The sequence below is a fragment of the Scyliorhinus canicula genome, chromosome 2 (assembly GCF_902713615.1).
Source record: "Scyliorhinus canicula chromosome 2, sScyCan1.1, whole genome shotgun sequence".
NCBI classification, from domain to species: domain Eukaryota; kingdom Metazoa; phylum Chordata; class Chondrichthyes; order Carcharhiniformes; family Scyliorhinidae; genus Scyliorhinus; species Scyliorhinus canicula.
In genome coordinates, this window is record NC_052147.1 from 19583621 (window position 1) to 19601496 (window position 17876).

At 41.9% G+C, this 17876-nt stretch overlaps 1 protein-coding gene across 2 annotated transcripts in view; it reads right to left on the minus strand.

Annotated features, from left to right (window-relative positions):
* trip11 (thyroid hormone receptor interactor 11) overlaps positions 1-17876 on the minus strand; it is a 101110-nt gene that overhangs the window by 36306 nt on the left and 46928 nt on the right. For both annotated transcript variants that reach the window (XM_038774568.1, XM_038774559.1), the window contains 5 exons: positions 17249-17458; positions 12396-15437; positions 8409-8549; positions 4896-5089; positions 671-834 (listed from right to left, as the gene is read on the minus strand). In XM_038774568.1, the coding sequence (XP_038630496.1) occupies positions 671-834; positions 4896-5089; positions 8409-8549; positions 12396-15437; positions 17249-17458 (3751 nt within the window). The remainder of the gene's footprint in view (positions 1-670; positions 835-4895; positions 5090-8408; positions 8550-12395; positions 15438-17248; positions 17459-17876) is intronic.

A 17876-nucleotide genomic window follows, 5' to 3' on the forward strand; every position in this document is an offset into this window, starting at 1 on the left:
CGGCCCTCAATGTTGTGCCGAGCCATGATCACCCTACTCAAACCCACGTATCCACCCTATACCCGTAACCCAACAATCCCCTCTTAACCTTACTTTAATTAGGACACTACGGGCAATTTAGCATGGCCAATCCACCTAACCCGCACATCTTTGGACTGTGGGAGGAAACCGGAGCACCCGGAGGAAACCCACGCACACAGGGGGAGGACGTGCAGACTCCACACAGACAGTGACCCAGCCGGGAATCGAACCTGGGACCCTGGAGCTGTGAAGCATTTATGCTAACCACCATGCTACCCTGGGATGCACATGATCCTGTTTAGTATCACTTCATGATAGTGTCTTTGACTACATTGGCAAACTCTTTCAAACCAAAGGTGTTTTACCAGTATATGTGGAATAATCTGTAAGCATGGTTGTAAATGCCTTATTAATCCCCTCAGTGATGTAACCAATATTCAAAGTCCACTGACAGCATTCAATTCATGTACTGTCTAGTTTGGACAGAAAAGTATCTGCCGCATATGATGATCTTAAAATAATTAAAGGGGGAAAGGAAAGCTGGCAAAATTAAAGTAATCAAGTAAAACTTAGTTAACCTTGTATCGGTCGAGATCCATCCCCAAATACAGTCACTTTCGATATATGCACAGTTTAAATAATGGCTTACCCTGTTGAAATTGCTCTATCACCATCTGCAGGTTTGTCAGTGACATTGCATACTGCTTCACTTGTTCCTGAGACGTATTCAATTGCATCACTGCTTCATCTCGCTGTTTTGCAATGGTTTGAAGTTGCTCCTGCAAGGACTCCACTTGAAGGCTGGCTTGGTGGCTGGTAGGGAGAAAAATCATGCAGCTTGGGTCATTTGGATTGTCTAAGACACCCAGAGTATAACTTCTGCATTAAGAGCCTATTTAACTAGTAGCAAGAAGGCCCTTCAAGCCTGCTTCTCCATTTAATAAGATGACATCTGATTTGGCTGTAAGCTCCCGCTGATCATCAGCCCCGATAACCCTTCATCCTCTTGTTTACCAAGAATCTATCTACCTCTGCCTGGAAAACATTCAAAGACTCTGCTTCCACTGCCTTTTGGAGGAAGGATGTTCCAAAGACCCACTACATTCAGAAAAATTCAAAATTGGTTTAGAAGCACTGACATGTGGAGAAGCTGAATTTATATCTATATTATGGCAACACTGCACAGTCATACATGTTACGATTCATGTGGAGGAACCCTAAACCAAAATAACTAAAAATTACCAAATGATCCCCAAGTGAAGAAAGTGACAAGAAGATTTCACTTTTTATAGATTTTACTTTTAACTGGAATCAGAATTAACAAACTAAACATGATTTAACAGGTAAATAAATTACGGGTAATATTTATAGTGTGAGCTATAAATTACACATGGTATAGCAGATACAACAAGGACTATCTCACGAGATTACATGCATTCACATCACTCCTCGCACAAACGTGGCCCACGAGCAATTCCAAGGTCTGCCCATCTCCAGTATGTTGGATCTCTAACTTTTCTCCCTCAATGGATTTGGCCACGTATCACCTGCAACAGTAGTTCTGTGCCTTCTCAATTCCAGGAAGATAGTCGTCCCCCAAACCGCATACTCCTTAGCGAAGGGTGACCAAGTGTCCCAGATTTTCCATCCCGTAATTTGACCTTTTGACCCATGTCCCGAGTCGCTATCTTGAATTTCTGGTGTCCAGCAGTCCTTTTCTTCACAAAGGCATTGAACAGGGCAGGTTAGTAGCTTGTGGGGTGGCACAGTGGTTAGCACTGCTGCCTCACGGCGCCAAGGACCCAGGTTTGATCCCGGCCCCAGGTCACTGTCCGTGTGGAGTTCGCACATTCTCCCCATGTCTGCATGGGTCTCATCCCCTCAACTCAAGGATGTGCAAGGTAGGTAGATTGGCCACGCTAAATTGCCCCCGGATTGGAAAAAAATAATTGGGTACTCTAAATATACTTTTTAATAAGTAGCTTGCCGTCAGAGCTGGTCTGCAGGTGCCCAAGGGGTGGATCCAGCAGGCGATAGCATCAGATTCAAGGCAGGTTGCATGCTTGTGGACCATCTCAGCTCCAGGTTTCACCACCATCCCCATTTCCTCCATCCCACAGGTTTGCCAGCATGCTACCCCTCCCCATTGCATCCATTCCCCTCCCCCAAATTCGCTACACTCTCACAGGTACCAGGCTCCCAGCTTTACCCCCGACGCCCACCCATCGACCCCTCATGTTCACCAATCCACTACCCTCATACCCATCACTCTCATGGCTTCACCAGCACTTGTACAGCAAAGTGTCCTTTATTTTTACGACTACAGTTGGTCACCGTGCCTTAGCTAGGCTCATGACAGTCTCAATGGTGCAGATTCCACCAGACTCTGACTGATGTGTACTCTTTAGGGCATCATTTGCACGGAGAATGTTTAATCACTCAATTTATAGTGTTTCAATATATTTCATTCTGGTCCCTGCTCATGTACAAAATAAAGGCACACAGCTTTTGCAATTTTATACACACTGTTAAGTTAACTTGATCTTTTTCTACTTGGGTGAATCCGATGCATTACATCACCTCATCACTTTGTTACCAATCGAACCAAACCAGGAATTTGTTCAAGCTCAACTAATGGATTTGAGCACATAAATCTAGGCAGAGCTACAAAGGGAGTGTGGCATTATCAGAAACAGCATCTTTTGGATAAAAGTTAAACTATGTTGCTTATTCAGAGTGTGCAGTCAGATGTAAAGATCAATGATACTATTGAAAGAAGAACAGGAAGTTCTCCAGGTCTTGATCTGAGCTCAGCCTTCCTCTTTGACAAAGCTTTTGGTCATCTAGCAGCTTTCATGTCCAATTTTGCTTTGTAATATTCCTGTAAATGTTTGATATTAAAGATTCTAGCTAAATACATTTTGTTGTTATTCTTCCCTTGATCAACACCACCACCAAAATTGTTGGTGAACACAAAGACTCCATTGCATATTTTAAATGAAAGACAAACATTTATATGTTGTTATTCTGGATCTTCCCCAAGCACCTTACACCCACTGAACTACTTTTGAACTGTTGTGATGCAGGAAGGATGGCAGATTTTTGTGCACAGTAAGCTCCCACTAACAGCAATGTGATGTTGATTAGATAATTTGTTTAAGTGATGTTGATTGAAGGATAAATATTGGCCTGTTCCTCTACTCTTCTTTGAAATCATGTCCTGGGATTTTATACACCTCCCTCAGAGGACTGACAGTGATTGGGTGTTTTAAAATCTCATGTGAAAAACACTTTGGAGCATTTCTGGAACACATGATTAGCGATTATCATGAATGAAACTCTTTATTTCTTCCTATTCCAATATTGACTGGACATGTGTATTTGCCAGGGGTTGTGTGCTTAAAGATCAGGGCTATCAACTGTAGTTTATCTTTCTCCTCTTCTTAGCCTGGGACCATTGAGCTGACTGCAATGAACTCACGGGGGCACTAAAATGAGCCAACTCTATGTACAGCGAGAACTGACTCTGGATGCTGTGTGACGCAATATCATTCACCTATTTTTACAAACTTATTACATTAATTATCCCCCTGTCCTGAACACTGGGCAATTGTTGACTGATGGGCAATCAGGTATATCACCTTTATCGCTGCAGTTAGCCCAGTCTTTCACATGATGCCGTAACTGAGATTAGAGATATGGGGAGGCAGTGGCATAGTGGCATTGTCACTGGTCTAGCAACCCAGAGAACCTGGGTAATGCTCTGGGGACCCAGGTTTGAATCCCACCGTGGTAGATGGTGAATTTGAATTGAATAAAAATCTGGAATTAAATGTCTAATGATGACCATGAAACCATTGTCAATTGTTATAAAAGCCCATCTGGTTCACTAATGTCCTTTAGGGAAGGGAATCTGCCATCCTTATCTGGTCTGGCCTACATGCAAGTCCAAACCCACAGCAATGTGGTTATTTGTCAGTTCATAAGAAATAGGAGCAGAATTAAGCCATTTGGCTCCCCGAGTCTGCTCTGCCATTCGATCATGGCTAATCTCGTCCTGGCCTTAACTCCACCGTCCTGCCCATTCTCCACAACCCCTTAACCCATTACCGTTTAAAAATATGTCTAACGCCTCCCTAAATGTACTCACTGTCCCTGCATCCACTGCATTCTGAGGTAGCGAATTCCACAGATTCACAACCCTTTGGGTTGTATTTTCCCCTCAACTCTGTTAGAAATTTGCCACCTCTTATCCCAAGATTATGACCTCTCTTTCCAGAATGCCTGAAGAAAGGAAGCATCTGCTCCACGTCTACCTTATCCATACTGTTTTTCATCTTGCATACCTCAATTTGATCTCCCCTCATTCTTCTAAACTCTAGACAGTATAGGCATAAACTGGTCAATCTATCTTCATATGACAAACCCATCATCTCTGGAATCAATTTAGTGAACCTCCTCTGAACTGCCTCCAATGCCATTACATCTTTCCTCAAATAAGGGGACCAAAACTGTGCACAGTATTCCAGGTGTGGTCTCACCAAGCCTTGTACAGTTGCAACAACACTTCCTTACCTTTACACTCTATTCCTTTAGCTATAAATACCAACATTCCAATTGTTTTCTTTATTCTTCAATTACTCTTAAATGCCCTCTGAACTGATGTAAAAAGCCATTCTGTTAAAGAACAATTAGGAATGGGCAATAAATGCTGGCCAACCAGCCTGTCCAGTCATGAACAAATGAAAAAAACCGTGGAGCCAGTCATAGTCCAAATTTATGTCATATGGTGCATATAGGACATGTTAAGTACTACAGCATCTTTAATAATCACAATTAAAATCTTTATTTATTTTAAAAGGCTTTGCTTCTACCTGGCATTTTCCACAGCACAAGACGATGATGCCAACTTTTCCCCCAGGAAATTAGCCCTCTTCCTTAGCTCAGCCTCTCGGTCCTCAGCTGCTAAGGCCTCTTTGGTGTATGACTCTTCCATCTCAATTAAATGATGTCGCAACCGCTGCAAATCCTGGTTCAAGCGCTGCTCCTTATCACGAGTGTGCTGCAACTGAATCAAGAACGGACATTACTATCGCCATTCCACTGCGTTTGATTAAGATTGCTAATTGTCTTTCTCCAAGATAACAAACTACGTAGAAATTAGAGACAAATAGCTAACTTAATAGAATGTCAGGACTAGAGGAGAGTGAGACTAAATACAGTAAGTTTCAATTGTACCAAAGTGCAGGTGAAAGCGAGCATTGAGCTAGTCCTCCACTCCAGCCTTAAGTCTGCACTAACCAAATTTAACTGATAAGAAAGCAAAATGCTGCAACTCCTGGAAATCTGAAATAAAAGCAGAAAATATTTGAAATACTCGGCAGATCTGGCAGCATCTGTAGAGGGAAACAGAGTTAACATTTCAGGTTGATGACTGTTTCTGTCCACGGTTGCTGCCTGAATACTTCAAGCATTTTCTATATTTACTCCTTGGTCCTGGCGTTAGCAAGAACCCAGATTATTTTCCGCCTAACAATTTACCTCTTGCTTCACTAAATCAATTGAGCCAACTGCAGGGTACCATTAAACATTTTCAGTTACAGTACAATGCGCAACTTTGAAACTTGGTTATGGCTTATGGCACAAAAATGCCCCTACAAGTAACATACCATGCTTCTTTTTCTGCGCTATTAGTTCTCACACTCATTGGCTTCATGCCGAGTTGATTGAAGATTTTTAAAAATAAATATCTTCCGCAGTTGTCAGCAGAATAGTGCACAACTGTATCAGGATGTGCTATTTTCAGCCTGCTCCCTACAAAGCCTAATATTATTTAAGCCATGAAGAGTTGCGGCAGGCTGCAAATATAAATAAGGAAAGACAGTATGTGGAGAACATGTTCCCAAAATTAAATATTGAATCAATGGAAAAGTTCAGAAACTATACTCGTATGTTTAAACATTCCCAAAAGTTCAAATAGCTCAGGGATGGGGACATGTGAGACCTTTAAAAAGAGATACACAAATACCCTGTTTGCTGTGCTTTGGGATGGCTCATGCTGATGACAAATAATTAAACAGAACTTTCTGTATCATTCATAAACGTTGTCCTCAAATAAACCCTAAATGGTTTGTTTAGGCAGGCTCAGAAAGATCCCAACATATGTAAATACACCCAGTTGCAAGAAAATGGACACTTTTAGAATATTTGCAAACTACCAAAGCAGGCTTTGCAGCTTGCAGAGTACTGTCCATCAATGAATGCGCTATTTCTCATCAGGACTTCTGCCAATGTGATGTGAAACTAAATCTGAACCGCTTCCCAGTGGATACATTTTACCAGTGCATTGGCTATGCAGGTAGTGTTGCCTTGAATGCACCATTCCAATTGCAAAGTTTTTTGATCTCTGCATAAGAAATTTCCCACACTTCAGCTGTGCTTAGAACATCAGAGAAAACCAAAATAGGGAGGGTAAATATGACTTCAACTTAAAGCTGATTACTAGGTTCACTATGGCTAGATGTTATATCTTTGAGCCTGCAGTAGATACCATCTCAATGTCAATAGCATCAGACAATTTAGACTTTATTTATAATGGGTGTTGACTCACTGTCCAATCATGACTTAGGTGATAACACACCTAGGGTTACATTTACATTACCTCATGACCAAAAACAGATATTTATGTGTTTTGCATAAACACTTCTTCAATCGTTGTAAAGATGGACTAGGCGAGGAGTCAGTCAGCTACTTTATTTCACAGCAAGTGACAAGATGGAACAGTTACGATCAGATTCACTAATTTCAATCAGTAAAACCTACCTGTGCATAATGATAATAAAGAACACATGGCACCTCCTCACATCAGTTAGTCATCTTAATGAACTTGAACAAGGTAACAAACAGCTTTCTTTCTTGACTGCCTTGTTAAAGCTTGCTCCCCAGATCCATCTACTTGAACCTCTAACAAGTGCTGGAGGCTCACACATTTCTATGTCACCAGACAGGGGCAATCCAACCAGATGTCACTACTGTTCCCCTTCCTCTTTCTGATAAAGCCACATCTCCCTCATGCCCATCCATTCCAGTCCTGAACCTCCACCTTGATCTCCCATCTTCTCCCCACTAACCCCCACCCATCCCCTTTCGTGAGTGCATTTAATCTTCAAGACTCATCTATTATTTTCAAATTGTCGAACTCCCAATTTTCCTTCTCTTGGACCATTGTAATTGGCTCATTTAGTCAGGCATTGCTCCCTCCCTTTTCAATCATAAGTTCACTGCTCAAGATTTTTAATCTTGCAATTACTGCCTCACAGCCAACCTCCCAGTCATGTCTGAAAAATGTTTTCACTCAAAGACCCATGATCATCTCCCCCATGGGGTTTCTGCTTACTCCACATTATGAATACAGTCCTAAGTGGAGGTGTCAATAACATCCTCAGTAAACACCACTGTGGAGCACTATCCTGCTTATTCTTTCAGCAGCATTGACTTCAATTTCCTGAAAAACATTTCCTCTGTGGTCTAGTTTAGTGGGACTGCCTTTACTTCATTCTACTCTTACCCAGTCAATCGCAGCCAGATCACATTCAGCAATGGCTTGCTTCTCTTCCCACTGCTGTACTGTCACTTTCTAAGTCTCTAAAGGATCCATTCTTGGACACTTCTTCCATAGCATTTAGCAATTCTGGCATATTCCGTACATGCACTGCTAGAAGACTGATGTGTGGAAATTCTAACAATCTAAATGCTCAACTCCATTAGGAGCCCAGGGTAATGTCAGTGCTCTTGCCCAGAAGGCATTTAGTTTCATGCACAATGTGGCACCACAACTCAGAGTTGTACAGCAAAACTGGAACAAAGCAAATTTGGCTTGACAAGAGTGTCATTCTTTCTCCCCAGGCATGAAGGGGCCCCTGGCGTAGGCCCTTGCAACATGTTACTTTGATGACTATGATGTTCTCTTTTGCTGGAAGAATCTTTCTCAGACATGAAGAGTTTGTGTTTCTTTGTTGAGTTGAAATGTAGATAGTTCACAATCTGGCTTCCAATGAGCAAAACACTCAAACGTGAAAGGAACGCAAGCACAGAGCATGCTCATGTCAGGTCATGTGTTGCTTGTGCTTAATAAGACTTTGCTAATTCGGTGCAGTTTTACAGCCTGTTGGTACCACTGGCAGATTAGTGCCAAATTCAAAGATTAATTAACACTGTGGACTTGTGTTTATCTGGTGTTAGACTGACAAAGCTTAAACCCGCCAATCTGCACAAGATTTAAACTCAAATTCCCGAGTTGTAATCATCACATCCCTTTCAGCTGTGCTCAATAGGTTTTACTACATCTACAATACTTGAATGTAATCACTATTTGAATAATATTTTACCTCATTCACTAATGCAGAGTTTTCCATCTGTTTCTGTTTGAGGGCCAGCATTACTTGGTCTCGCTCACGCTGAAACATCCCAGCTTGCTCTTGCATTGATTTCACTTCATTTAGCAGCTGATTTAACTCACCGGTCTTCCCCTTCAAATTATGAAATAGAACCGATCAATTCTATAATGAAGCTCGAGTCTAGCAAGATAGAAGTCAGCAAATCTCTTTAAAAACCATTTAACTATTTGGTCATTTAAGCCATTAAGTAGTGTCCAGAGATGTATTCTTTTGTTTCACACCATTACTGAACTTTGACATTTAACGCTGTCCTTTTTTCTGTAACAGTAAATTGGAGGAAGGCAGAGCCTAACGTGGGAGAGGGAAGGTTAGTTTCAAGTATTATAAAATAAAATAAAGAAATAATCTTTATTGTCACAAGTAGGTTTACGTTAACACTGCAATGAAATTACTGTGAAAAGCCCCTAATCGCCACATTCCGCGCCTGTTCGGGTACACAGAGGGAGAATTCAGAATTCTCAGCTGGTACGGGAATTGAACCCGTGCTGCTGGCCTTGTTCTGCAACACAAACCAGCTGTCTAGCCCACTGAGCTCAACCATTTCCTAACTAACAGGAGATAATACCTCAAATTTCTTCAATGTTTTAATTTACCTATTTTATTGGTGTAATAAAGGTTTTTTTCTTCCCCAGCATTTGATATTTTGGGGCTACATTCACTGAAAGAATCCCCGAACAGCTTCAATGGAAACAGTGGCACGACGGAGAGGTAGAAAAACCACTTCAAGAGTCAAGCTGGAAATTCCAATCTAGGGAAACCATTCTACTGGATGGGTATACAGATTTCTCAAAGAATAACATGGTTCCTGGATCAACTTTCAGACCAATGAAAAATGGTGCCATGTTAGGAAACACGAACAATCCCTTTAGTTAACATCACAGAAGTCACCTAGCAGGGAAGCAGACAATCCCAGGATTGAAAGCCAGTTGAGCAATTTGGAAATTCTTTCAAATGGCAAAGAAATATTTGCCGTTTTTTCACAAAAAGTTTTCCAAACTTTTCTTACGCTTCATAAGGAACAAAAATACACTTCCCTGGAGCAGGCTGTGTGTTTATATGAGAGTCATGGGGTAGAACACAAATATAAAAGTAAAAATACTGGAAATATTCAGCAAGTCAGGCAGCATTTGGACAGAGAAAAATTAACTTCATGTTTTCGGTCCGCGACCTTTCGGCAGAAGACTTAGTTAATTTGATCCAGAAATACAATTCACAGATTTAACTCATCACATTCAAGACTATCTGGACTAGCAACGGCACAGTCACATTGGCTCAGCCTATGCTTACAATTTAGAAGTTTTTCCAAATCTTAGACCAGGGGCTTTTCACAGTAATTTCATTGCAGCTAATGTGAGCCTACTTGTGACAATAAAGATTATTTATTTTATAATACTTGAAACTAACCTTCCCATCTTGCTGTCAGCTACATGGGTCCATGAATTAGATCAATGTTGGAGGTGTATCTCAAGAAATTCTTCTGTTCCCTGTGTCTGCGTGGGTTTCACCCCCATAACCCAAAGATGTGCAGGTTAGGTGGATTGGCCACACTAAATTGCCCTTAATTGGGAAAAAAAAAATTGGGTACTCTAAATCTACAAGAAGAAGAAAAAAGGAATTCTTCTGTATATCTCATGCGTTTGCCAGAAACTGAAGAGTAATTGGAAGGAGGTAAGAAAATTAGAGACATCCAACTCACATTTATGAATTGGGCGAGTTAAGTCAAGTAGATATAATGCAATAAGAAAGCAATTTTATACATATTGTGGGCAAAGAATCTCAAATGTATTAGGATTTCCATACAATTCTCATATACCCTCCCAGCAACCTGAAGACTAGATAGAAACAGCTATTAATGCAATAATTTAAGATCGAAAATTAAGTTATCCAGTGAGTCTTTAAGTCTGTGTCTGATAAGTCATCAGTCTATAATTGATATATATGTGGGGTGCATTTGCTTCGTTGAAAGTAAAAATTGGTCACAATACAAACTTTGCTATTCAATCTTACAATTGTATGCCGTCCATCAATGCTGACCAAAACTAAAATAAGCTAAGACTCTCAGAAATGTCTCAATATGGACTTCCGGTGGTGGCATGTAGGAAGAGATCGCACATTGAATGGCTCCTGCTCGAGGCTGGATTTTTTCAAATTTAATGCTCAGTCCCAGGGGCAATTTTTGGTTAAATAAGTGCAGGAAGATATAAGGAAGAAAGATGAACAAAATCAAAAGGAAAGCTGCAATGAAGAAGGGCACAACTGAAAATTCGTTACTGAGTGGAAGGGTCAGCTCAGCAACTGGAAGGATAGCAGAGGCTGGGTCACTAGGTGCGGCCGCACTGTTCACGGCAGAAAAGATGACCGAGGTGATGGCTTTGGAACTTAAAAAACAGCTCGCAAAGCACATGGAGGTAATGAGGAAGGCAATGATGGCAGCATTGAAGTTGCTGATGAAGGAGGCGATTGTTCCGGTGAAGGCGGCGGCGTCGAGGACATCGGCCGAGGTGCGGGAGCAGGGTGAGAAACTGATGGGAGTGGTGGAGGCCTTGTCGCAACACATTGATCAGCTCACATCGATTGGTGAGGAGCTGCAGAGGGTGGTGGAGGCCAACAAAGGTCCGCGAGCCAAAGAGGAGGACCTGGAAATCAGATCTAGGCAGCAAAATCTGAGGGTCTGCCCGAAGGGGTGGAGGGCCTGAGGCAGAGTATTTTGCCAGGATGTCGGCGGAGCCGTTGGGGGAGGGGAAAGATCCCTCCCGGTATGAACTAGATAGGGCTCAAAGGGCATGGAGGCCAAAACCAAAGGCAAATGAGCTGCCAAGAGCAATGATTATTTGTTCCCGTAGGTACCGCATGAAGGAGAAGGTCCTGTGTTGGGCAAAGCAAAAGCAGGAGGTGCAGTGGGCTGGAGCTGGTATATGTATATACCAGGACTTTACTGTGGAGTTGGTAAGGAGGCAGGCGGCCTTCTGTCGAGTGAAGATGGTACTGTATAACAACAGTGGGTTCGGCATAGTGTACCCAGCTCAGTTGAGAGTGACCTACAACTCTAAAGACTTTTATTTCGAGATGGTGGAAGCATCCGAGGCGGGTAGCACAAGTGGCTACACAGCGCCAGGATCTCAGGTTCGATTCCCCGCTGGGTCACTGTCTGTGCGGAGTCTGCACATTCTCCCAGAGTCTGCGTGGGTTTCCTCCGGTTTCCTCCCACAATCCAAAGACATGCAGATAAAGTGGATTGGCCATGCTAAATTGCCCTTAAGTATCCAAGAGGGTTAGATGGGGTTATTGGGTTACGGGAATAGGGTGGAAGTGAAGGCTTAAGCAGGTCAGTGCAGACTTGAATTGCCGAATGGCCTCCTTCTGCACTGTATGTTCTATGTTTTTGAAGGCAGAAGGACAATGGGTGGTGTTCGTGAACTTAGAACCATGGTCCCTAGAAGGCATTTTTGGGGGATCGGATCAGCTTGGGGGGGGGGGGGGCTACTTGAATTTCTTTGACTCTTGGGAAGATGAAGGGGATAAAGGTAGGGTTTCACAACTCATGGGGGCTGGTTATTATGCACTTCAGAGAATTGGTCGCCATTGAATATTCTCACCGCCTTGTTGTCTCTTGTTATACTGTTTACGGATTAATTGTTAATTTGTGCTTTTTACATGAAATGTACAGGTGGATATTTTGGTATGTATATTGAGCGAGATGGGGGTTTGTATGTGGGGGATTGTTATTGTATTTGATTTTGTTTGTTCTTTCTTCGGTTGTTTATCGATGGAAATGTTGAAAATGAGGAGAATAAAAAGATTTTTTTTTTTAAAAAAAGTATCTCAATATATTTGTACTTAGCATTCACCATAACGAAAATTAATTCTTAATATCTGCTCCGTCTATATTGCAAGCATTCATTAAGATTTTGAACTCACCTCTTCTTTCACCTTTAGCAGTTTTTCCAATGTAGAAGCCTTTTCTCTCATGGAGTTCTTTTCAAACTCCCTTTCTCTCAACATCATAGAAAACTGCATGTTAGTCTCCTGCAGAGCTCGAAATTCGGTTTCCTTCTCTCTCGATTTAGCTACAATTTGGTCATTCTCCTCTTGGACTTTACGAACATCTATTTCCAAGAATGAAATCCTCTCTTTCAGATTAGTGACAGCTTGCTTCAAAACTTGATTTTCACTGTCCCTGTTCCTCAAACTTTCAGTCACTGATGACAACTGATCACCTTTAGATTTGATGAACAGATCTTTTTCCCTGAACGATCTTTGTAGTTCATCATTTCTTTCTCTCATTTGCTGAATTTCCAGAGCTGCTTCCTCTTGTTTCCTCTTCTCCATTTCAGCAAGAGGGCCAGATAATTTGGTGCTATTTTGAAGTTCTACTATTGCAGCCTCCTTGCCCTCCACTGTTTTATTCAAACGTTCTACCTCTTGTTGCAGTTTTACAATTTGGTCCAATTGTCCTTCTGATGAGCATCCACCAAAAGAAACTGGGGCGTGCAACACTCCTTCGGCTGTTGCAACCGCCTGCGGTTCTACAGGTACTCCATCCAACTTGTCGAGTATAAAGTTCTTGGTACTGCTGAGCTGCCCAATGCTTTGCTGGACCTCCGCTAGTTCTTGACTTAGGGTTTGCAACCTCTTCTCTTTTTGCTCGTAACTATGAATTAAACTGTTGTAGTCTATTTGAAGCCTAGAGTTGCAATCACCATCAGTCGACAATCGGCCCTGAAGCTTAAGGAGCTCATCCTGGAGCTGAGCAGATTCATGTTGCATGTTCTGAACAGTGGTGATCACCTGTTGCTTCCACTCCTCCATCTTCTTTACCTGTTGTTTTAGTTTGTCACGTTCTTGCAAAAGCTCTTCAAACTGGTTACTGCTCACCAAGCCCGACTCACCACCAGACCCCATTCCAGATGTCTGTAGGATGGTCACTAGAGTTTGGCACTTCTGGGTAAGAGCATCCATTTCAATGTCCTTCTCACGGATAATCCGAGACAAATTCTGGATAGTTTCGCGTACCATGTCTTGACTTTCATTCTCATACTTATTGACCATTTTCAGATTTTCTTCTTGCAGTTTCAAAAGAGCGGCTTCCTTTGCAGCTACAATGTCCATAATTCTATGATATTCAGTCTTCAGTTGGCTGTTTTCCCTCGTCTTTTCATTTAATACCGCTAGCATTTGCTCTCTCTCATTCACGTACGCCTGCAATTGCTGCTGTAAGTAGGCCACATCTGCACCAACCTGCATATACGAGCCCGGTGTCACCCTTGCATGAAGGGACTGGATCTCCAAGTTTTTCTGCTGAATGATTTGAGTAAGTCTTCCCACTTCATCTTTAAAAATGGGTAACTGATCCAACTGCTTATTCAGAGACAAATATTTTTCATTCAATACTTTTATCTCCATTTCTTTTTCTTTTAAACCATTAACCAATCTGTCAATCTCCACTTTGGACAAATCATGCTTTTCATTTCCATTTTCTCCATTCACTATTAGCGTTTTAGTTTCTTGCAGAATGACTGGAGCATCTGTCGGAGCGACCTGGAGTTCTCTCTGAAACTGAGTTCTCATTTGATCAATGGATTCCTGAAGGCCGTGGATTTCTTGGTCTTTCTCGGAAATTAATTTTTCATATGTTGAAGTAATTTCTTCACGTAGGGTTTTTGCTTCATCCCCTTCTTTCCCTTGCGTCTGTATGGAACGTTGAAGCTGCAAAACATTTTGCTTTTGCTCCTCAACCATATTTTTCTGAAGCCTTATTTCCTCTTCAAGGCTGTTCATTTTGTTGTTCAGCTCAGTTATCTCTGTCTCAAGTTCTATTATTATATCAAGGGTCTTGGGCTCAGCAGTAGCCGGAGGCTTGTTTTGTTGGTCCCTGAAGCGATCCATTTCTTCCTTGAGATGGTTATTTTCTTCCTTCATTGTACTTAATTGCCGGTCTTTCGCTTCAAGATTTTGCTTCAAGGATTCATGCTCTCTGAAAACTTCGGAATTCTTTTCAATTTCTTGTTGCAATTCTGAACTTCTTTCCCTAAGCGTTTCAACGAATACCTCCTTTTCATTCAAAAGGTCCGTCAATTGTTGCTGGCCCTCCAGGCTAGATTTCAGCATTTCTCTGGTCTCTTCATGATCGGTTTCCAACTGTTGGACATTGCGTTTCAATTTTTCAATCTCAAAATCCTTCTCCTGATTCGACTTGATCAGTCTATTGTGCTCTTTCTGCAAAGCTGTAGCATCTAGATTTCGAGCCTTTGCTAGCTCATTGATGGTGTGCTCATATTTTCTTGCCTCTTCGCTTATCCGTTTTTCAGCCTGGTTGAGTTCGGACTCCAGCTGGGTTTTCTCCATCCGCAATGCCTCCAGCAGAGCGGCATTCTCCTGGGAAATCTCACTTTTACTGGTTACAGCTTTCTTAAGTTGTTCTTCAACTTCATTTAGATTTAGATCGACTTCCCTCTTTTCTGCATCCAGCTGTTTATTTTGGATTTTGAGATCATAAAATTTAGTTTGCAACTCATCACTTAGACATTTTGTTTCTGAGAGCTGTTTCCTGAGTTCTGAAATTTCGTTCTCTTTACCTTGGAGCAATTCCTGGTCTAGATTGCTGGGAGCTTGTTGAACTGCTTGTGTTAATTCCACCTTGGCTACTGACAGTTCAGATTCTGCACCCTTTAGCTTGTTCAACAGACTTAAATTGTCAGCCTTCAAGTCTGAGCATTGCAATTTTGATTTGTTTAGCTCCTCCATTTGGTCTTTGATCTTCATTTCCAGCTGCTGTTTGCTCATGTGCAGTTCATTAAGAGCAAAAGCACTCTGACGCAGCTTGTCCCTTTGAGATTTCACCTCTTGCACCATTAATGCCTTATCAGCTGCAAAGGTCTCCAGTTCCAATTGCAATTCTTTGATCTTTCCTTCAGAATCTTTTCGCTGCTGCGCCAGCAGATCTTTCAATGTGATCAGATGCTTCAGGAAAAGTTAAGAAAGTACAATGTTATACAGACATGTTTCAATTGCATTTGTTGGCTGTATAACTTATTAAAAGCCCATTTGCCAATGTTATAAATTGCTTCTGTTTGTTTAGTCATGTTAAATGGAGTTAAGTGCCAACTGGAGGAAGACAATTCTTCAGAGTGGGGGAAGGAAGAATAGAATGAATGGAGGAAAGAAAATGAACCAAATATTGGTGCAAACTGCTACACCAGGCCAGCACTTGGATGAAGAGCAGGACCAACAGAAGCCTGTGTGGCTAATCTCCAAGATACAAAATGCTGGGTGACAGAAAAATGAAACAGAAAATTACTTCAAAATAAGGAGTCATATAAAAAAAATCTTAAACTTGATCATTCGTATTTTCTCAATAAGTGAATTTTTAAACAAATGTTTAACAATAAAAATGTGCACATTTTTTTTTTTTTAAAAGAGGAAGACATATCCATATTTCAGTTGTTATAAAATATATTCCATGATTGAGAACACAATTAATTCCAGGTCTCAACAGTTATTCTAATGCCACGGCCTTCTTCTTCAAGAGAAAGCTGGGGAGAGATCTGACAGAGGGGTACAAGATTGCAACAGGTTTTAATAGAATTCCTACAGTGTAGAAAGAGGCCATTTGGCCCATTGGGTTTGCATTAACCCTCTAAGAGTACTTCACCCAAGCTCAATCTCCCGCCCTATCCTATTAACCCCTTAATGTAACCTACACATCGTTTGGACACTAAGGGCAATTTAGCATGGCCAATCCACCTAACCTGTACATCTTTGGACTGCGGGAGGAAACCGGAGCACCTGGAGGAAACCCATGCAGACACAGGGAAAAAGTGCAAACTCACACAGACAGTGACTCAAGGCCGGAATTTAGTACTGGCTCCAGGCGCTGTTAGGCAGCAGTGCTAACCACTGTGCTACCGCACCACCCCAAGTTTTGATACGGTAGCCTGAGAAAAGCTGCTCCCATAAGCTATTGGTACTGCACCAGGGGATACAGATATACGGTTTTCTGATTCAGAGGGGTAATCCGTGAGGAAGAGTTCTTTTAAAGATGCAGCGAGTGGTAATGACCTGAAACACACCATCCACAAGGTTGGTAGAAACAGGAGAAGAAGATGAATGACTTCAAAAAGGAAATTGGATGGGCACTTGAGGGGAATAAACTTGCAGGGGCTAGAGCACTCAAATGAAACTGACTGGTTTGCTCCAAGACAGCTTTGACGGGCTGAATAGACACCTTCTGTGCTTTTTTTTTTTAAATTTAGAGTACTCAATTCATTTTTTCCAATTCAGAGGCAATTTTAGCGTGGCCAGTACACCTACCCTGCACATCTTTGGGTTGCAGGGACGAAACCCACGCAGACACAGGGAGAATGTGCAAACTCCACACCTGGGACTGGGATCAAACCTGGGATCTCAGCGGCGTGAGGCAGCAGTGCTAACCACTGTGCCACCATGCTGCCCTGAAACAATTGAATTAAGAGATAAATTCAACTGTTCCACCGGTTGCATTTTTGAAGCATTGAGAAGGGGTCGGGAGTGGCTTATCGGATCATCTTCTCAATCTAGAATGGCGAATGGGGGAAAAATGCAACCAATTAAATATACAATCAACTTTACTTTCAACATCATTTTCCAGGGAACTTTACTTATTAAGTATTTGTAAAAACTATTAGAAATTAAATAGTTACAACTGCAATATATTAAATTCTTATTTAAAGGAACCAGAAACTACAAGAAGAAACTAGTTATTACGAGGGTACTACTACTCATGCCATGCATACCTCAGTAGCTTCTTGATTCTGCTTGTCCAGTTCTTCCAACTCAAACATTAATGTGTCTTTCTGCCGAGAGACCTCTGTCAAGTCACTCTCTTTAGTTGACAAATTATGCTTTAGCTCATTCACTTCCATGGTCAAACTACTCAGGTCCAAGAGAGCATTTTCATTCCTTTGAGTAGTCTGCAGGTTTGAAAGTTCCTCTTGGATAGCCTCCTGGCATTGGGGTGAAAAAAACAACTGTCAATTTGCACTCATTACTGTAGAGCAGATCACCTTTTAACCAGCTGTACTTAAAGAAAGACAACTATCTGACCATGGTGTCAGTTCCAACAAAGTTTGGATTCAGAGATTAATCTTCATCAATCAATCTATAAACTGCAAGTGAAAGATCCTGGGCTGGATTCTACGCACCCAGACACAGAAATCTGAACCGGCTGACCGGCCGAATTTTCAACAGCGTATTTCTGATGTGGTCCTGCCATTTGGGAAACTTGCATGGCTCAGTCCGCGGCCGCCACAATTGGGGGCGGGCCGATCGGAGGGCAAGGGGGAGGCCTCATTCGGGACTGGGGTTCTTTTGTGTGGGTGGTCTGAGCCAGGTGAGCGGGGGCACCATTTCAGGAGTCCAGGT